Below are 18,464 nucleotides of genomic sequence, written 5' to 3'. Positions count from 1 at the left end.
AGTTCAAGAAAAGCTTGAATATGGAGCTTTACTTACACTGTTTACTGTGTTTACACTGTTTGGTAAACTGATAAATTGAAATGATGTAGAGCCCGCGGGTTCAGGATTGTATATCTTCGCACCTAATACCCATCGTATCCATCCAATCCATTCAATCCTACTACACCGGACACCCGATCAACTATTTTTGTATAAGTATATTACTGGTATCGAATGCAATAGAATTATGGAATGAAATGAATGAATGAATTTCCTACATGGAATGCAGGATGATATAAAAATAATTATTTTCTCGATGTGGTCAGTGATGTTTGATGTTTTCTTAACATTGTGGACGCTGGTTAATATTTATATCACAAAATATCAAGGTGTACGACCAATACCGGTCAGAGAAGCCAAGCCTCCCGCACATTGGAATATTTGTACCTAGCTGAGTGGCCATACAAAAATAATAACTTTATTCAAAAAGTGAAGAAGAAGCAAGAGAATTTTGTTATTAGCTTCGTCTTAAAATACCCATTTTTTTGAAAAACATGAATTACAAATATTAGGCAGAATAAGATATTAACTTCATACATTTCTTATTAAGGAAGTTTGGTTGCTATAAAAATAAACGTTAGGTAATAATGGTTGAAACAATGTTCAATTGGTTTAAACTGAAAAAAGAAATTAATTGATAAAATTAATTAATCAAAATTGACACACTTTATACTTAGGTACTGTAAATTAACCATACGCTTAATTTACAATATTTACCTACTCACCTAATGTTTAATGACGCAAAAGTAAAGTTTTTAATTGTTAATCATTTTGTTAATTAATTATAAATCGTTCAAAATGTTGATAATAACATTAAAGTATAATCGGGAATTTAAATGAGTCTATAGACAAGGAAACGAGAAAAATATTGGGGCCCATGTTCTTTTCCTCGTCCAACTGTATCCCTTACAAAAAGCAACCCATTTTCAGAGATCTTACACGTGTCAGAAGTGAAACTTCTTTGGCAAGATCCAAAAATACCAAAATCGTCGCCTTACTAGATGACGTGACGGTATTGCCATGACGCAGCTTGAAATTTTACTCTCAACGCGCCTAAATTAAGTTTCTTCTCAAAAATAAAATTTAAGAAAGATATGTCTCGTTTTAGCGTAAACACGCACACTGTGCATGATAAATAATATTATGTAAATTGGCTACGTCGTAGAAACTAGTATTGATAAACAAGCCGGGACAGAAGCGGGGAGGCGTAGCGTCACTATTCATGACCTATGGATGGATGTACGTACTAAATGGACCCGAAGCATCAATGAAGCGAGGAAAAGTTATGTACTAAAGAATTGTCAAGCTAATTGAGTATAGTTGCTAAGAAATCAATAAAAAAAATAGAAATAATCAAAATAAATTATTGATTTTTATATTAGGTAGATATGTATATAGAGTTTACGTAGAGAAAGATACCTATGCTCTGAGTTCAGTGGTGAATACTTCTATAAAGAGACATAGGTAATAAATAATAATATGTTATGCGTGTATAAATCGCCTGAGATAATTTAAGGAAGATAACCTACTGCCAAACCTTATAAAGCGAACACGGTGAAGATACTACTTATAATATTTTATGTAAAGATTCTCTAATATAAAACGTTATAGTTTCGCTTAAGGTATCCGGTATCAGCGTTCTGAACATAGTTTTTCTTTTTGTCATTTCGTATTAAGACCCCTGTAGAACCGCCATCCTGTTACAAATGACCCACAAAATTTCGGGTTTTTTCTTAACATAAAATATTATATGTAGTATCTTCACCGTGTGTGACGCGCTTAAGGATATAAAATCTTTTACTATTTAAAAAATTTTTTTATTATGATTAAGTTCAGAATACTATTTTTTTTTCAGAGTTGTTTTATTTAAACATTATTTATTTATCTATAGAATAGAATAAATTACCTGATTTCTAAATATATTGGACGTAATAAAGATTACGTAGCGTCGACGTCTCTACCCCACGTTGAAATTCTTCAGCTCTTGGGTCCGGGTTTATAAATAAAACCTTACTAATATATAGTTATGTATTAATAAAATTTATATGTTATTACAAGAAATATTTAAAATATTGCGCAATATTTTGAAATACCTATTTTGAAAATTAACGATTTTTTTAATTTTCACACAGGTACCTAAATATAAGTAAGTACCTATCTTCTAACTCAGCTAAAATTGAATAATGAAAAATATAATTTTTAGTAGTTGTATAAATTATTAATTTTAGACACTTTAAAAGTAATATAAGCCTATATAGAGCACCGCTTGCAATGGTTGACGTCCCTATTTCATTACAATATTCACGTACTTGTTTTTATATCTGCTAAGTATCCGAAGAAATATCTATTTTATAGTAAATTTCGGGTTAATTAATTGTACGGTTAATTGGTATAATTAACATTGTTGTGTGTTATTTGTGCTATAATAATACTAAACTGTAAGTAATTACGAAACATATTAACTAAAATAAAACTCAATGAATTTTCGTATATAATATATTTGTTTTTATTACCATGTCTGTCATTACCATAAATATTAAAAATAATAGACTGATAATAAATATTTATAACAATAATATGTTACAAAACATTTAATTCATAATTTTATTTAATTAAAAAGTCAAAGGAAATGTGATAATTAATGAACAATGTACTGTAATTAAGCATTTTCCGTCTTCGCCGTATCATTTTTTTCGCCAAGTTGCTCTATCGCTTCGAAAACCCATTTATAATTCATAGCTCCAAAGCCCTGTAAAATAATAAGAAATTAATAAATGTATAAGTAATAAATTGAATACACTAGTTTTTTTCATATTCCTAAAAAGTGTAGGTATTCCGAAAACTATTTTGAGGACATATTACCATAAATCTAATGAGTTGCAACGGGGAATCAAAAATACCTAAACGATGTGTTGTTATTGAAATCGGTATAATATTATTGTGAGTAGGTAAACAAAATCGTCATAAAAGTTGTTATTGTCACAAATTAATTAGCATAAAATCCTTGGATTATTTTTCATATACCTACCTAAGATAAAGATGATTCTTACCTAGGCAATTTCACAAAAAAAAATGCTAACTATTTTTCAAGATTTGGTCTAAATTAAAACATTAGAGTTGGAGTAAGATAAAAAAAGAATAGAGTTTTCTAACTATATCTATACTAATATTATAAAAAGGAAAGGTCTGTACGTATGTATGTATGTATGGTTTTCACGCGTAAGCTACTGAACCGGTTATAATTAAATTTAGCACACATATAGAGGGAAACTTGTATTAACACATATGATACGTTTTATCATATATATGTGTTCTTATATTAGTGAATGCTTATTGCTTACCCTATGATTATTCCTTTGTATTATTTCCAGGAAAAGCGTAGGCCTTACTTGCACGTGCTTTGTGAAAGCTTGTAACATATATCCTCTTTCATCAAAATCTATCAAAATATTTTCTTCCTTCAACTCATCGATAGTTTCTTTTACTTTTAGGGAAGTTACTTCAAGCTTTTCCTTAATGTTTTCATAGTATGTGGACGGCCATGTTACTATTTCAGCGCCACGGGACCGGAGGTTGCGCATCTTCAAAAAATAAAACAAAAATAAACTAATGCTCTATTGATTATATTAACTATGTTCTGATATTTTTGTAAAAGCTGCAAAAGGAGTTCTGTAATAGCCCATAAAAGGTACAGGCTTAAAATGAAGATCAGAACATAGGTATTATTATGTTCAAAGAAGGGTAAAATAATTTTGTATAGAGACAAGCTATCCCGGCAAACGTTGTTCTGCCTTACTGTTATCACTTAGGATTCTAAAAAATAGATTTTGTCAGATTCTCAGATCTACCCAAAAATTATAAGAATCGGTCAATATACCTATATTAGACTAGCTTTCCGGCCATCAGTTATCCATTTGGGAAAACACAAGTGATAACTGCGTTAAAAACAACCGACTTCAAACTTGCACTTGCAAAATTTACAAATACCTACAGACAAAAATGCTCATAAAATAAAAACTACTGGGCCTATCCGAATAAAATTTTTATGGGATTCAATTCGACACCATCCCGCATCGAACAAAAAAAGAATCACGTAAATCGGTTCAGAAACCTCGGAGTAATCGGTGTACATACATAAAAAAAAAAAAAAAAAAATCGAAACTTTACTTACAGTAGTGACGATATCATCAGTGTAAAGAGCCACATGCTCTACTCCAGAGGTGCCTAAAGCCTTAACAAATTCACTGGCTTTGCTTGTCGGTCGCAGGCCCTTTGCTGCTTCGTTCATTGACAACTGTGAAAACATTACCGTATGAAGATTTTAGTTTGAAGAAAAATAGAAATAAATTATAGAGCCGATAATAACAAATCAATAATATAAATTAATAACTCTGTTAGGCTATTGGCCTTTTCAGAATTATTTGTAATTATTTAATAAGAAAAGGCAAAACGCGGTAAGACTGCAGTCAACTGCCTACCATAAGATGATAACAGCTAACACGTACACACACATCAGGCCCTTCTTGTTAAATTAATTAATAGTAATTTCTTTACTTAAAACATTAACAAATATTTTAAGGTTCTACTCACTAGGACAGTTTCTCCCTGGTTAATAACTGATGCGGAATTTATGCAAGAATACGGAACGAGATCGTGAGTGTAATCTACGCACCAGAATCTGTAAATAATATCATAATGTACTAGCTGTGCCCCGCGCTTTCACCCGCATTGCTCCGCTCCTGTTGGTCTTAAGGTGATGATATATAGCCTATAATCTTTCTCGATAAATGGACTTTCTAACATCAAAGTAATTTTTCGGACTAGTAGCTCCTGAGATTAGCGCGGTCAAACAAACAAACTCTTCAGCTTTAAAAAAATAGTATTAGAATTAGCAAAAACAATACGTAAATAGTTTTTATATTCGTACCTGTGCATATTAAGATGTTTCTCATACCAAGTAACAGAATCTTCTAGTGTACCATCTGCCATGTTGCCTTCGACGTGATCAATAAACGAAAGATTTGTCCCTGGCCTAGTATGAAAAAAAGAAATATTTAGATACTGCAAAACTACCTAATTTGACTTTGCTAGGTAGAGTTAGAAGAGTAATTAGTATATTATGAGTCTGGAGAGTTGATTATTATAATATTTACATTTAATAAATTAGGGTTGATTATTCTTATAATGTGCATAAATACTACATGCAATATTTACAAATTAATTACATATGCAAGCGCCAAGCAATGCTAAATTTTTGATTTTATATTAATAGGTGAAGGAAATATAGGCAGATAGAGCTGCTTCGCGTGGTAATTACTTCGTAGGTCTGCTTGCCCTATGTGGACCCGGCTATAATATTAAAACTTAAATTATTATTTAAGTTAAAATCACAACATAGTATAAAACAAAGTCGCTTTCTCTGTCCCTATGTTCCTATGTATGCTTAAATCTTTTAAACTACGCAACGGATTTTGATGCGGTTTTTTTAAATAGATAGACTGATTCAAGAGGAAGGTTTTAGTATATAATTTATTAGGTTTTAGACAAAGCGGGCGGGCGGTAACCTAGTTTTCTTGTAATGCAAAATAAATACTTACAACAATTTGTTTAAAGGATCATCATCCTTTGTTAAAACAAATCCAGGAAGAAATTCTCCTTTATATTTTGATCTATCTACTAATGAGTGCGTATTGTCACCATACTGAAAAGTGATATCATTAAAGTAATGTATAAATATGTCAGATCTTTTTCTTTTTAAATTATTTTTTCGTCTTTCTACTTACGGTTTTGAGAACAGCATATCTCACAATACCATCTCCATCTTTTTCCTCGGTAATATCTTTAACAACTTCAGCACCTTGTGCCTTTGCTGTTTTAATTAACACATCCAAGGAATTAACTTCAAATGCTACGTCTTTTACAAAATCCCCGTGAGCGGCAAGGTCTTTAGAAATATCACCATCAGAATTTGTAGGCGATTCGAAGACTATTGTTATCTAAACAACACAACAAGACATTAATTACATGTATTATGTAAACAAACACAGTTAATCTCTTTTTTAATGGATGCAATTATTTACCTTATTTAGTCTTACAACATAAGAGCTAATCGGGTTCTTCTCCGTTGGTTCACGAACAGCTAAAGGTCTAAAACCAAATCTTGTGACAAAATAACTAGATGCCTGCAAAAATTATTTGTTTTTAAAAAACTGTTGCATAATTTTTCGTTTTTTTTTTAGATGATAGATCAGAAGGAAAATCTATGCCAATTAAATATACTTAGATAAAAATTATTAAATTACCGTTTTAGCATTCGCTACCCAAAATGTAAGATGGTCAAAGTTTACAACCTTTGCACTGGGCGCTTCGAGGACCTCAGTTTGTGTCATTTTAAACCTAAAACAGATAATATGTGCATTATAATTTTAGATAATCCTATATTAACTACTTCTAAAAAATAGTTATTAGTTTAAACATTTTTATTATTGAAAATACCTTTTATTCAATATTGTCTCTAGATTCTTACCTATAAAACGTCTTTCTCGGTAAAAAATCTTAATCAAAACTTGAGCCTATAAATTGATCCATGTTTTTATACCATTGCTCTATATTTAAGATGTAATTATTTCTCACTTAATTCTCCATATTGTAAGTTATTTATCAATGGAATTATTGCGTTTGTTATGTGAATACTAATTAGAAATAAGCACTATGTAAACAAGGACAACAGGGTGGCAATGGCGTTGTAAATTATTGAAATCAACAATTTAAATCGGAATTATGTATGTACCTGACTCATTCGTGTTTGAAATGTCCTATCCTAATCCTTCCTACTAAGCCTTTCCTATCCTACTAATATTATAAATGCGAAAGTTTGTGAGAATGTGTGTGTGTTTGTTACTCTTTCACGCAAATACTACTGAACAGATTGCAATTTAGCACACATATAGAGGGTAACTTAGATTAACACATAGAATAGCTTTTATCCTGGAAAGCCCACGGGAACGGGAACTATGCGGGCTTTTCTTTAAAAACGCGGGTGAATCCGCGGGCGGAAAGATAGTACATATTACAAATACTATAAAGTTTGTGAATTTTTAATTTTTTTTTTTTTTTTTGAATGTATTTGTATTTTGTATGTATGTTTGTTACTCTTTCACGCAAATACTACCTACTGAACTGATTACAATGAAATTTAGCACACATATAGAGGGTAACTTGGATTAACACAAAGGATAGATTTTAATCCCGGAAATAGCACGGGATCGGGAACTATGCGGATTTTTCTTTGAAAATGCAGGCGGAAAGCTACTAAAGGATAATGTTTCATTCGTGTTATTTAAAAACAAGAGCCAAGAATTCTTATTGGAAAAAGGTAAATGTAGGGTAGGTAGTCTCAACACAAGTTTGTATAATAGGTAATATTATATGGCCTAATACTCTGATCGGATAATATTACTAGTACCTATAGTTTTATATTATCTGTGATATAACAAAGACTTAAATAATTCAGGACATTTAAATAAATTCAATAATAAACAGGTACAAAGTAGGTTAAATTATAAAATTATCATGCACGTAGTACTTTTCAATGGAAATTTATTAAATATATGTATGTCTTTGATAACTTACCTGTTTATTTATCACGGATCAAAATTTAACTGTTTACATCTTTATTTTTCCGTTACATTTATATATTTCTTTTATCTTTTCGATCTATATAATTAATAATATGTTATTTTCATAATCAATAATTTTATAGAATTAATTATAATTTTATGATTTGTTTTTTAATTATTAATAATATTTTTAAGGTTAACGATTGATTAGGATCAAATGCAACGTTGAAAATTACGACATTGCCGGCTCTAATAGGCTGATATAAGATTATGATAAGCAGTAATATTTCTCATTTTATACTGACTGTAGCGCGCGGTTTCACCCGCTGATGAAACTGATGCAAATTCATGTTCCTATTTCTGTAGTTCATGTATTATATTGTGATGTATGTATAGGTAATGTAGGTATATCCTTTATTCCTGATTGATAGATATGATATACTTAATATAAGAATTATTGTAGTTAATATTTAGTTTCATAGCATATCATTTATGAGAATTTTTTATGAATAGAAAAATTCTAACCGAATCTTGAGACTTTCGCCCCGGCAAAGCGACCGACGCGACGTGGCGCGGGTGGACGAATCTCGCTCCGAGTCCCGAGATAGCTTTTTTGAATTTCTCAAGAAGTTACTTAAATTTTAAAGGGAGTATTTTAGAATTTCGTGAAAGGCTAACTTATTAACGTATTATTAACTGGAAAATCAACTAGAAATTAAAATTTTACAAGAGAGGTACATTAGTAGACTAGCCTTGATCTATATTTTATGAATCTTCAAACACTTACTAATTTTCGAGGTGTAGGTATACTAATAATTTGTGTATTTGTGTTAATAGGTGCCATTGAAATGATAAGCAGAAAAAAATGCTTTCTCCTATTTCTAGTAGTTTCTGATATTTTAGTTTTATCGCATTCAAATGCAAAATAAAATTGAAGAATAGAAAAAAAATACACCTACAGTATAGATTGTTGTATTTTTTTTTAATAAGACGATATTATTATCTAGCACTTCAAACCTACTTTGATTTTTGGACTTTTTTAGTTAATGTCTTAATAGTAATAGTCGAAGTATATTGTTTATTTTATTTAGGTACATACCAAAATAAAATAAACAATATACTTCAAATAAAATCAAAAAAGTTTTGAAAATCAAAAAATCTAATAGTGAAAAGTGTACGTCTATTCTTCACAACATCCTCAATGGTCAACTCTCTAGTTCTCAATCCAATGAAGTCCAAATTTATGGTGTTGGGAACAAAAACGATGATCCAGAAAGTTTTATCGTATAACCCAGTTTTGCACATTAAATCTGAACCGATTGAGAGAGTTGTGTCGACGCGTAACTTAGGAAGTTAGGAGTCATACTGGATGATGGTATGCGTTTTGAGGACCACGTTCACGAAATAGCGAGGAACTCTTTTTACAGGCTTAAAATTCTGTATCAAGTGCGTGATTTTCTAAGTGAAGATTTACGTGTGAGGCTTTGTGAAACTTTGATCTTATCAAAATTTAATTATGCAGATGCCTGATGCACTATATGGGACAAGATTATTGGCAAGAACCGAACGCGTAATTAGGAGAGTCCATAGTGCTTGTGCGCGTTTTTGCTATTGTATGATGTATCCCTCGAAGAGCGCATATCTCTCCATTTCTTAACAAATCCAACTCGCTATTTATGACTTTCAGGAGAGAACTACATTTTAGCGTACTTTTGTTCGGTGTTGTTAAGAACGGTAAACCTGCGTACTTGCATCATAAACTTGACTGGGCCAAAAATGATTATAATACTAGGTTCGCTAATTCCGGGAGCATTAAGTTATCGCAACATTTCTCTTCGTCATTTCGTGGTAGTTTCCGTTATGCTGCTTCAAAGTGCTGGAATAATTTACCTCCCCCTTTACGAAATCTTTCTTCAGTGCCATGTTTTAAAAAACGTCTGAGGTTTTTGTTGCTCCAGCTTCAGAAGCAATTACCGATAGGAGTTAGGCCCGTCCTCACATATTTGAGCCATTGATCATTTTAAGGTATTTTATTGTGTATTTATATAATATATCTAACACTCTGCCACTGTTCGCAAAATAAAATTAAGGTGCACATTATATTTTTTCTCTACCTATGCTACATAAACACACTTTCATAATTATATGTATCATTTAATACTGAATCATTGCATCTGTACAGTCACGTGGTCTCCTCTGAAAATCAGTGCAGCAATACATTTTAAATAATGGTTGCTGCTTTGCTGACGGGGAGTCCTTTTTGCCTCCATTACTATCTTTTTTTTCTGTTTTGTGTATTAATTACTAAGAGTTACATGGTGGCAAATAAAACGATTTCTATTTCTATTTCTATTTCATTTAGAAAAGTTCTTCTACCTACTTGTAGAGACGGTTACATGTTAAATGAAAGAAAGCAGGCTTCATTTCTAATACCTATTATGTATTATTAAATTGAATAAAAAAATGAAGGCATAATTTATCTACTATATAAAAATAAGTCGGGTTTTCCTTCCTGACGCTATCCAGAACGCACCAACCGATTTCCACGGTTTTGCATTCGTTGGAAAGGTCTCGGGCTCCGTGAGGTTTATAGCAAAGAAAAGGTGCCTCTGGTTGGGAAACGGAGTTCAGCCGGTTTACTAGTTAATTTATATGATTTACAATTTGAAAATCTAGTAAATAGAGGAACAGAAAAAAAAAACAAAGAGTAATAAAATAATTTCATTTTATTCAATATTTTATACATCATATTTACACATTGCAGATATATTCATTCATTATTATAAGAGTATTTACGTACGCACCTATTATTATTTAATAAGGCACCTCAGGGAAGCTTATGTCAACCTTAATCTTATAACACTGGTCAGCGCAACGCCATTTTAAATAAATAACACTATAAATCGTGTCCTATTATAAGTTCTTATGAGTTAGTTACAGAATATTATCACGTGTTTCATTATTTTAACTGAGAAGTCATCTAAAAATTTATTTAAAATTGTAAATTGTTACTTTCACGCAAATATCTCGAACGTTGATACATAAAAATATACAAAAATTCGGTAGCCAATAAGCAAGCGGTATTTGTCATCCTTCTGTCAATGTCGTAACATGTGTCATGTGTTGGTACATGGCTTCGAAAAACCTCACCAGACATAAAAAACAACGTTCAAGGTATTTACGTACTAACATTTTAATACTTGATCCATTTTTAACATCCATACCGTACATAATTTCTTCAATTAATTATTAAATTATCCATAAAACAGTTTATAAGACAAGTAATGATAATTTCATAGAATGATTATTATGGAACGGATTGTACTAAAAATGGACGTAAAGTTGTTACAAAATCTATCCTTAATTCACGCATTAACCATTGTGTTAAGATCTATAATAAATTGGTGCACATTATTGCCAAATAACTAAACTAAATTATTATATTTACACATAAATTTACAATTTGGCGACGGAGTCCATTATTGATTGATTTTAATATGATATTTGATATAAAAGTAAAATACGCTGATAAAAAGATTACGAGACTAGCAAAATGTCGACGGCTTATAGAATTATATAACAGGTAACAACTAACATAACTATATTATGTACAATTGGTCAATGTTCTATTATTTTACGATGGTGATTATTTTGTTTCTAAAATCCTTTTTTAAAGCTCAGAATAAGTTCAAAAACCTTTGCTTGCTGGTAGATAAGTTAAATGTTATGAATCATAATTTATATTTTGTTGGATTGGTAATATATAGGGTGATATGTTTAGAAGGAGATAGTGTGCTGCGATAGAATGGGTTAGAGGGAGATAGAGGCACTTAAACACATTAAGTTTTACATAATTACCGGTAGTATAATTAGTAATATCTTTGAAATCAATCACTGTTAACAAGTAGTAAAATTTAAATATTTGCTCCTTGCAAATTAAGCAATGTGATCATAATCATTAAAATTTAAATTTGTTTTTTTTTTTTACTTGGATTTTTTGATTTAATGACCGTATAAAACCGGTGATATGGCCCCTTAGGATTTCATTAATTAAATATATTATATCAAAATATTACCCTTGTATAATTTTATATGAAAATATTAAATTTTGAATGTACATTGTATTTTTTTCAGCCTCATAATTGACAGGGTCTTGTAATTCTGTCCTATTGTTATTGTCAGTCAAGAAAGAAAGAAAAATCGTGGTAACAGAGCGTTTACCGATCGAAAAAACCGTCTACACATAGTCGATTACATTTACAATAAAGGAACACGAAGCTTATAAAAATAACAAAACATTAAATATACATATGGTAGATTTGGTATACAAGCCAGCTGTCCCGTGACGCGACGTTCGTTGATGAGATCAATATAAAGATTCATTTTAATACAAAATTTACGTTTCTCAAAAATCCTTAGATACAAATATCTATACATACAAATTCGTAATAGCTGCAAGAGTGACTTACAATCAAAAACCGAACAAGCGTTCATTTCCAAACAATACATTTTTATAACAGCGCCATCTACCGTCAACTGCTGCAACTACTACAAGGCACACGAGTCTCAGAGTCGCGCACGGACAGCGGGCGGAGATTACATAGTACAGTCTATCGTTGTATATCACAGAGCGGCGCGGGCATGTCGACTAGTTGCGCGCGCTCCACCGCGACCAGGCAGCCGCCGGGGGCCACGAGCAGGGGGGCGGAGTTACCCACCCATACTTTCTTTACGTCGTCCGAGCTGTGCTGCGGCGGGGTTATGTAGCCCCCTCTGAAACGAGAAATTAAGATTATGAAAAATTTGACTGACTTTTAGATCCTGATTGAATAAAAAAAGACGGGCACTCGGAGACTGCCGCGGTAAAGCTATTGCATGCTATGCCTTCAAGCCACACCTCCGCCCGTCGGAACGGGGAGCGTGAGGTTTTTTCGTTACGGGATTTCTCGATTCGGTCCCCGCGCTCAAGGCCCGCGATAGAAGCTATGCAATGGCTATATAATTGAAGCAGGAGATAGATTTTGAAACTCTTAGACACACACACACACACAAACATACATATTAACTGGAATAATTTAATAAGTTGAAGGAATTCGATTGGATTGGCAAAAAGACGCGGGTTCGAATCTCGCCTTGAGATCTATTTTTTTTTCGAAACTAAAAATGAAGTAAGTACAGATAATTATCAAGTACACACCTCAGTTTCCTATCAGCGTGCAACAACGCATCAGCTCTCAGCAGTCGAACAGCGACGGCCACAAGCAGGAACAGGATGAGCGCGCCGCACACGGGCACCGCGATGGTCGCCGCTTTGAACCACACCTCGCCGTTGTAGCTGGCGCCTCGCTCGCTGGCCACTGCGCTGCCTTCTGGAAACAATAAAGAAAAGTGATTAAGGTTTACATAAAAACCCGCTGACAAAAGTAAGTAATTAATAAAAAAAAGACGTGTGGCACTTGAGGACTGCCGCGGTAAAACTATTGCATGCCTTCAAGCCACACCTCCGTGCCCATCGGAGTGGGGAGCGTGAGGTTTTTTCGTTACGGAATTTCTGGATTCGGTCCCCGCGCTCAAGGCCCGCGATAGAAGCTATGCAATAGCTTAATAACTATTCTGGCACATAAGCTACAGCCATGTATTCGGTATTATCAAAATCGGCTAACTGGTATTGAAATTACAATAGACAAACACTCTGGCCAACTTAATGATAAAAATAGCTATTTATTCTAATAATAATAATTATTCAAATACCGTTAAATTGTAAACGCTTACAATAAGGGAGATAAATATGGTCAAACTTTGCCTATTGTAACTTAAAGACATTTTTATTTCTTCTTCTTCTTCTTTCAAGCCTTAATTCACCCATAGTCGGGTATAGGCCTCCTCATGTTTTTTCCATTCTTTTCGGTCTTTGGCCAGACGCAGTTTTTATTTAGTCTAGACAAAACTCGTCACATATATACGTAATTGGAGATATCAAAGTCAAAAGTCAAGTGTTGTGTGCAAAAGAAATTTATCCACGCAGCTCACGCATAATCACTATGCAACGTATTTCACTAGATATGAGCTCTTATCGGTAGAAATTATTGGAATTTTTGCGATTTTTTCCACAAATATGTCTGGTATGAATTCCTCTGTATGAATGCTGGTTACGTGCTTACATGAAAGAAGATTATTTAAATATTTTTTTAAATAGTCGTGATTGTAAAAAAGATTGGCTATTTTATAGCTAAGAAACTAGAAAGTTAAAAGTTATAATAGCGAACGAATTTATTCCGATATTTAAACAGAAGTCTCCAATAAAAATTAAAACAGAAATCTTATATTGCTGACAATCAAAATCAATAGCGCAATTTGAAAGCACATCTTTATTACATCGTAAGTAACCAACACCGATCATTTCAGTACAATTTAATTATCTTACAGACTAAATAGTTGGTTATCGTTTAATTAAGTTCGTTCCAAGAAGGAGGCCTATCGAATAGGACGATACCCGGAACTAGCTCCACCATAATATCGAATGCATAATTAGCAGTTGCATTCATATTGTCAGTGTGCGTTATTGGAACTTGGAAAAGGTCTGCACTTGGCGCATATTAATTTACAACTTATAGAAACATTCATATATCTACATATCTACACTAATATTATATAAAGAGGAAAACTTTGTTTGTTTGTTTGATTGTAATGAATAGGCTCATAAACTACTTGACCGATTTTGATGAAATTTGGCACATACAATCTTTAGACCCTGAGAACATAAGCTACTTTTTATTGCGAAATATGTACCACGGGCGGGGCGGACCGCTAGTTAGGAATAAACTAAATAGAGGGAGGTTAGTTGCCTAGTAATTTACCAAGTGTTTATTTCCCATTTTCAAAAGAAGATGCGAAAGAAAAAAATCTGTCTCTATCATAGCCCATAGGGAATATTTTAAATAAAAAATAGTCAAAATGCATCGATACATATTCCTGAAGTCGGTCAAAACAGAGGAACGTTTAGAGAATATAGATTTGGTTGCAGTCGAATTTAGTGAATGTTAAGCGAATTTACAGTTACTTTAAAACGATTTGAAATTCAGAATTTTGCGGTATATTATATAACAGTGATGCAATTCAAAATGCTTAGCCATTCATGTCACATCGGCTGAGGCCTGAGTCACTGTTTGTGTTAGATATGGGATCGCTGGAATAATATCTTTGTTCGTGGAAATCGCGGACAATTGTGTTTTATTCAATTTCTAGCGAGAGATATGTGCTGCTTTACTGGAATCACAATATTTATGGGTGAGATAATAAATACAGTGCGAATATTATGCAGACATCGCGAGATATTAAACAAAGGCTGAAATAAAAACCCCTACTATTCATGGCCTAATCCTATCCGATTACATCCTACCTAGAAAATAATAAAAAGTAATAATGTTTGTGTTGAAAGTTTGTAAGTAATTAAGTATGTATGGATGATTGTTACTCTTTCACGTAAAAACCAATGAATGGATTTTGATGATACTTGCCAGTGGTGTAGCTTTTGTACCAGAATAATACATAAGGTACAAATATACCTACTTTCTTTTGACCGCTGAAATACCGCGCGTCACATCTATTTTCTAAAGTGTACTAATGATACCTATATTATTTACCTAAATCATTAGCAGTAAGGTTGAGCCGTGCCCTGGCTATAGGGCTGTCTTCATGGTTGCACAGGTCTCTGAAGCAGCAGAGCAGCAAGGAGTGCTCCCGTGGGGGTGGACCTCCAGAGGACGGCGTGTTCTGGCAGTGGGATAGCGCTTCTTCTTCTCTGAAATTAGATAAGTAAATTGGTTAGGTTGATACTTGTAGGCTCGGTAAGGTTTTTTTTTTTTTTTTAATCATATATTTCTGGGCTTTTGAACAAATGTTCATGGCAGCCCCATTGCAACAAACAACTTACAAACTAGACACATAACAATTAACATTTCTAAATAAAACAATGAGAACTCCTAGGAGCTAGCGCTATAAGTTGCAAGAAAATCTCCCACCATGCCATACACCAACCCTGCCTCCTCCGAGGAAGGGTTGGATAAAGAACCACAGAAAATTCCCATATTGGCCCGCGAAGCATCCAACTTTTGCAAGACTTCCACCCGCTTCGTCTCGTTCCGGACACACTCCACAAGCACATGATGCACGTCCTCGGTCTTTCCACAAATTAAACACAAAGGGGACTCTATTTTGCCCATCATGTGTGCAAAAGCTCCTAATGGCATGTGACCGGAACGCAACCTATGTGCCAACACAACAATATTGCGCGGTATATTACCAACAAACCAAGGTGAACGATGAGGCTGACTTTGAATAATTTTGTACCAAATACCCTTTGTTTTTGAGCGGAGATCAAAGTACTCGCGCCACTGCTCCAAACATAAAAATTTAAATTTAGGTAAGAGTTCAGAGTGATTCGGAAGAATATAAATCTCCGAACCGTCACTGATTGCTGCTTTTGCCAAACGATCAGCCTCCTCATTCCCTGCTAAGCCAATATGGGAAGGTATCCACTGTAGTTTTACATTTATACTATTCTCAATTGCCTTAATAAACTTGCTTATAATAACGTATGCAATAGGATAGCCTCTAAAAGTCCCATTCAAACAATGTAATAAATGTTGTATACCGCTTTTGCTATCACTTAGTATTACAACACTATCTTGTGCCTTATAATTATATAAAATATTGGATAAAGCAGCTGATATAGCAAACAACTCCAGAGTCATAATACAAACAGGCGACGAATTTTTATAACAATCTCCTACTTTAGAAGTAACATCGATATAAGCACAACCAGAGGGCAGCCCGGTGCCCTTTGATCCATCCGTAAATATTTTAAAACAATGACTATACTTAATATCAATTTCACGAACAACTTCATTTTTTAAAACCAACAAATTATAATTTTTTTTTGAATCCCGTATACAATCCAAGTAATCACATATATATTCTTTAATATTTGCACCAGGGACCCAATTTTTAAACCGAAACAATTCTAAAGTGTGAGAGGTAAAAAGCCTCTCATCTTTAATTTCTATGTAAGTTGACGCCAACAGTGGCTGCTTTTTTCTAGACCAATAATTATTCGTACAAAGAGCACCGAGCTTGTCCAAAAGAATAGTAGTGGGATTATTACAAAAAGATTTGGCTTTAAGACAATATTTGTAAGCTAAATATTTGCGACGTATAGCTAGCGGAGGTATACAAATTTCACTCTCCATTACGTGCACTGGCGTGGATTTAATAAAGCCACCAATTATTCTTAACGCTTGATTTTGTATTTTATCAAGTTTAGAAACATGACATTGAGCACTGTTGTCGTATAGAAAGCTGCCAAAATCAATTCTACTCCTAATGATACTTATATATAGCCTTCTTAAGTGCTTAGGATGAGCTCCCCATCCGCTACCAGCTAAGACTTTCAAAATATTGATGAATTTTTGAGTTTTTCCGCAGACTTCATTTATGTGCCTACCCCAACGTAAAGAGCGATCCAACCAAACACCCAAATATCTAATATTTTCATTATATTTTAAATCTAAATTATTGATTTTAAGAGTTATATTATGTTGTCTTCGTCCCCTGCTAAATAGACAAAAATTAGTTTTATCTACCGATACCTGTAAACCTATATCATAAAGTAAAGATACTAAAGTATTTAATGCATTTTGAATATCCTGAACGCTATTATTAATAACGGGATTACTCGAATATATTACAAAATCGTCAGCGTACTGACCTATTCCTACACTAATGGTTTTACTAATCTCAGCAGTAACCAAATTAAAAAGAAGAGGAGATATTGGATCGCCTTGGCACAAACCGTTAGACGCCCACCTAACCAAAAGATTACTTCTACTACTACTATTACTATCATCATTACAGGAATCAGAATTATTAATTATAAGATGTCTCTCAATTAAAAACTCCCAAAAATAATTGCACATTTTATAACCCACATTCAAAAGGTCTAATTTTTTAACTACGGCTTCAGTAAGAACATTGTTATACGCCCCTTCTACATCAATGAAACAAGCCAACGTCGGTATATTTTTAGTAAGGCCAATCTGAATTGACGAGACAAGGCAAGCTACTGAGTCTAGACAAGAACGTGATTTTCTAAACCCTGTAGTATGAACAGACAAAATACCATTTCTTTCCACATACCATTCTAATCTTTTACCAATCATATTATGAAATATCTTACATATACACGATATTAAGGAAATAGGCCTCAATTTGACTTCACTACTTAAATTTGAATTTAACTTAGGTATAGGTACAATTTTTATATCCCTCCATTGTTTAGGAATATAGCCAGTATCGAATATATCGTTAAAAATTTTAAGCAAATGGCGTTTACCTATTTTCGGAAGATTAAATATCATAGAATAAGTAATACTATCATTTCCTGGACATGTGTCTTTCTTTTTGAGGCACACCTCTAACTCTTCTAAACTGAAAGATGAATCAAGTAAATTATTTACCGATGATAATTCTGGCTTACGTGATTTGACAAAATCAGGAGCTAATTTACATAATAATTCTTGTAAATCACGAGTCGGAGCCCTAAATCGGGAATTCCGACTACCTTTGATCCATTTAATTTTATGCCACATATCTGATAACGTAGTACTTTCGTTAATAGAATCGCAAAATTTCTGCCAATCAATAGACCTAGCTTTTCTTAATTCAGATTTAAATAATTCATTTTTACTTTCCAATATTGTAAGATTATGTGGAGTCGGATTTCGTCGAAATATGCCTAGAGCTAATCTA

At 33.0% G+C, this 18,464-nt stretch overlaps 2 protein-coding genes across 5 annotated transcripts in view; both read right to left on the bottom strand.

Annotated features, from left to right (window-relative positions):
• Nucleotides 1-2,565: 2,565 nt before the first annotated feature.
• Nucleotides 2,566-7,736, bottom strand: LOC123696100 (4-hydroxyphenylpyruvate dioxygenase-like). Of its 3 annotated transcripts, none has more exons than XM_045642115.1 (10): nt 7,672-7,736; nt 6,342-6,435; nt 6,120-6,221; nt 5,823-6,035; nt 5,637-5,740; nt 4,967-5,071; nt 4,630-4,717; nt 4,211-4,333; nt 3,381-3,620; nt 2,566-2,788 (listed from the first exon to the last, which is right to left on the bottom strand). In XM_045642115.1, exons 2-10 carry the CDS (start codon nt 6,426-6,428, stop codon nt 2,699-2,701), a joined length of 1,152 nt encoding a protein of 383 aa, XP_045498071.1. In that variant the 5' UTR covers nt 6,429-6,435; nt 7,672-7,736; the 3' UTR covers nt 2,566-2,698. The 3 variants fall into 3 exon arrangements, with proteins under 3 accessions (XP_045498071.1, XP_045498069.1, XP_045498070.1); XM_045642113.1 differs by lacking the exon at nt 7,672-7,736 and adding an exon at nt 6,566-6,602; XM_045642114.1 differs by lacking the exon at nt 7,672-7,736 and adding an exon at nt 6,535-6,585.
• Nucleotides 7,737-10,366: 2,630 nt separating this feature from the next.
• The window catches only part of LOC123696097 (BMP and activin membrane-bound inhibitor homolog), a 63,594-nt gene continuing 55,496 nt past the window's right edge, over nt 10,367-18,464 (bottom strand). Inside the window, exons 3-5 of one of the 2 annotated variants that reach the window (XM_045642110.1) lie at nt 15,302-15,459; nt 12,856-13,027; nt 10,367-12,431 (exon numbers count right to left, since the gene is read on the bottom strand). In XM_045642110.1, coding sequence (XP_045498066.1) covers nt 12,269-12,431; nt 12,856-13,027; nt 15,302-15,459 — 493 coding nt within the window. In that variant the 3' untranslated portion in view covers nt 10,367-12,268. The remainder of the gene's footprint in view (nt 12,432-12,855; nt 13,028-15,301; nt 15,460-18,464) is intronic. The other variant, XM_045642111.1, reaches the window with a different exon arrangement.

The sequence above is a fragment of the Colias croceus genome, chromosome 12 (genome assembly GCF_905220415.1).
Source record: "Colias croceus chromosome 12, ilColCroc2.1".
Lineage (NCBI taxonomy): Eukaryota > Metazoa > Arthropoda > Insecta > Lepidoptera > Pieridae > Colias > Colias croceus.
The sequence above is the reverse complement of the archived record's forward strand: the minus strand, read 5'-3'. Positions and strand labels throughout refer to the sequence as shown.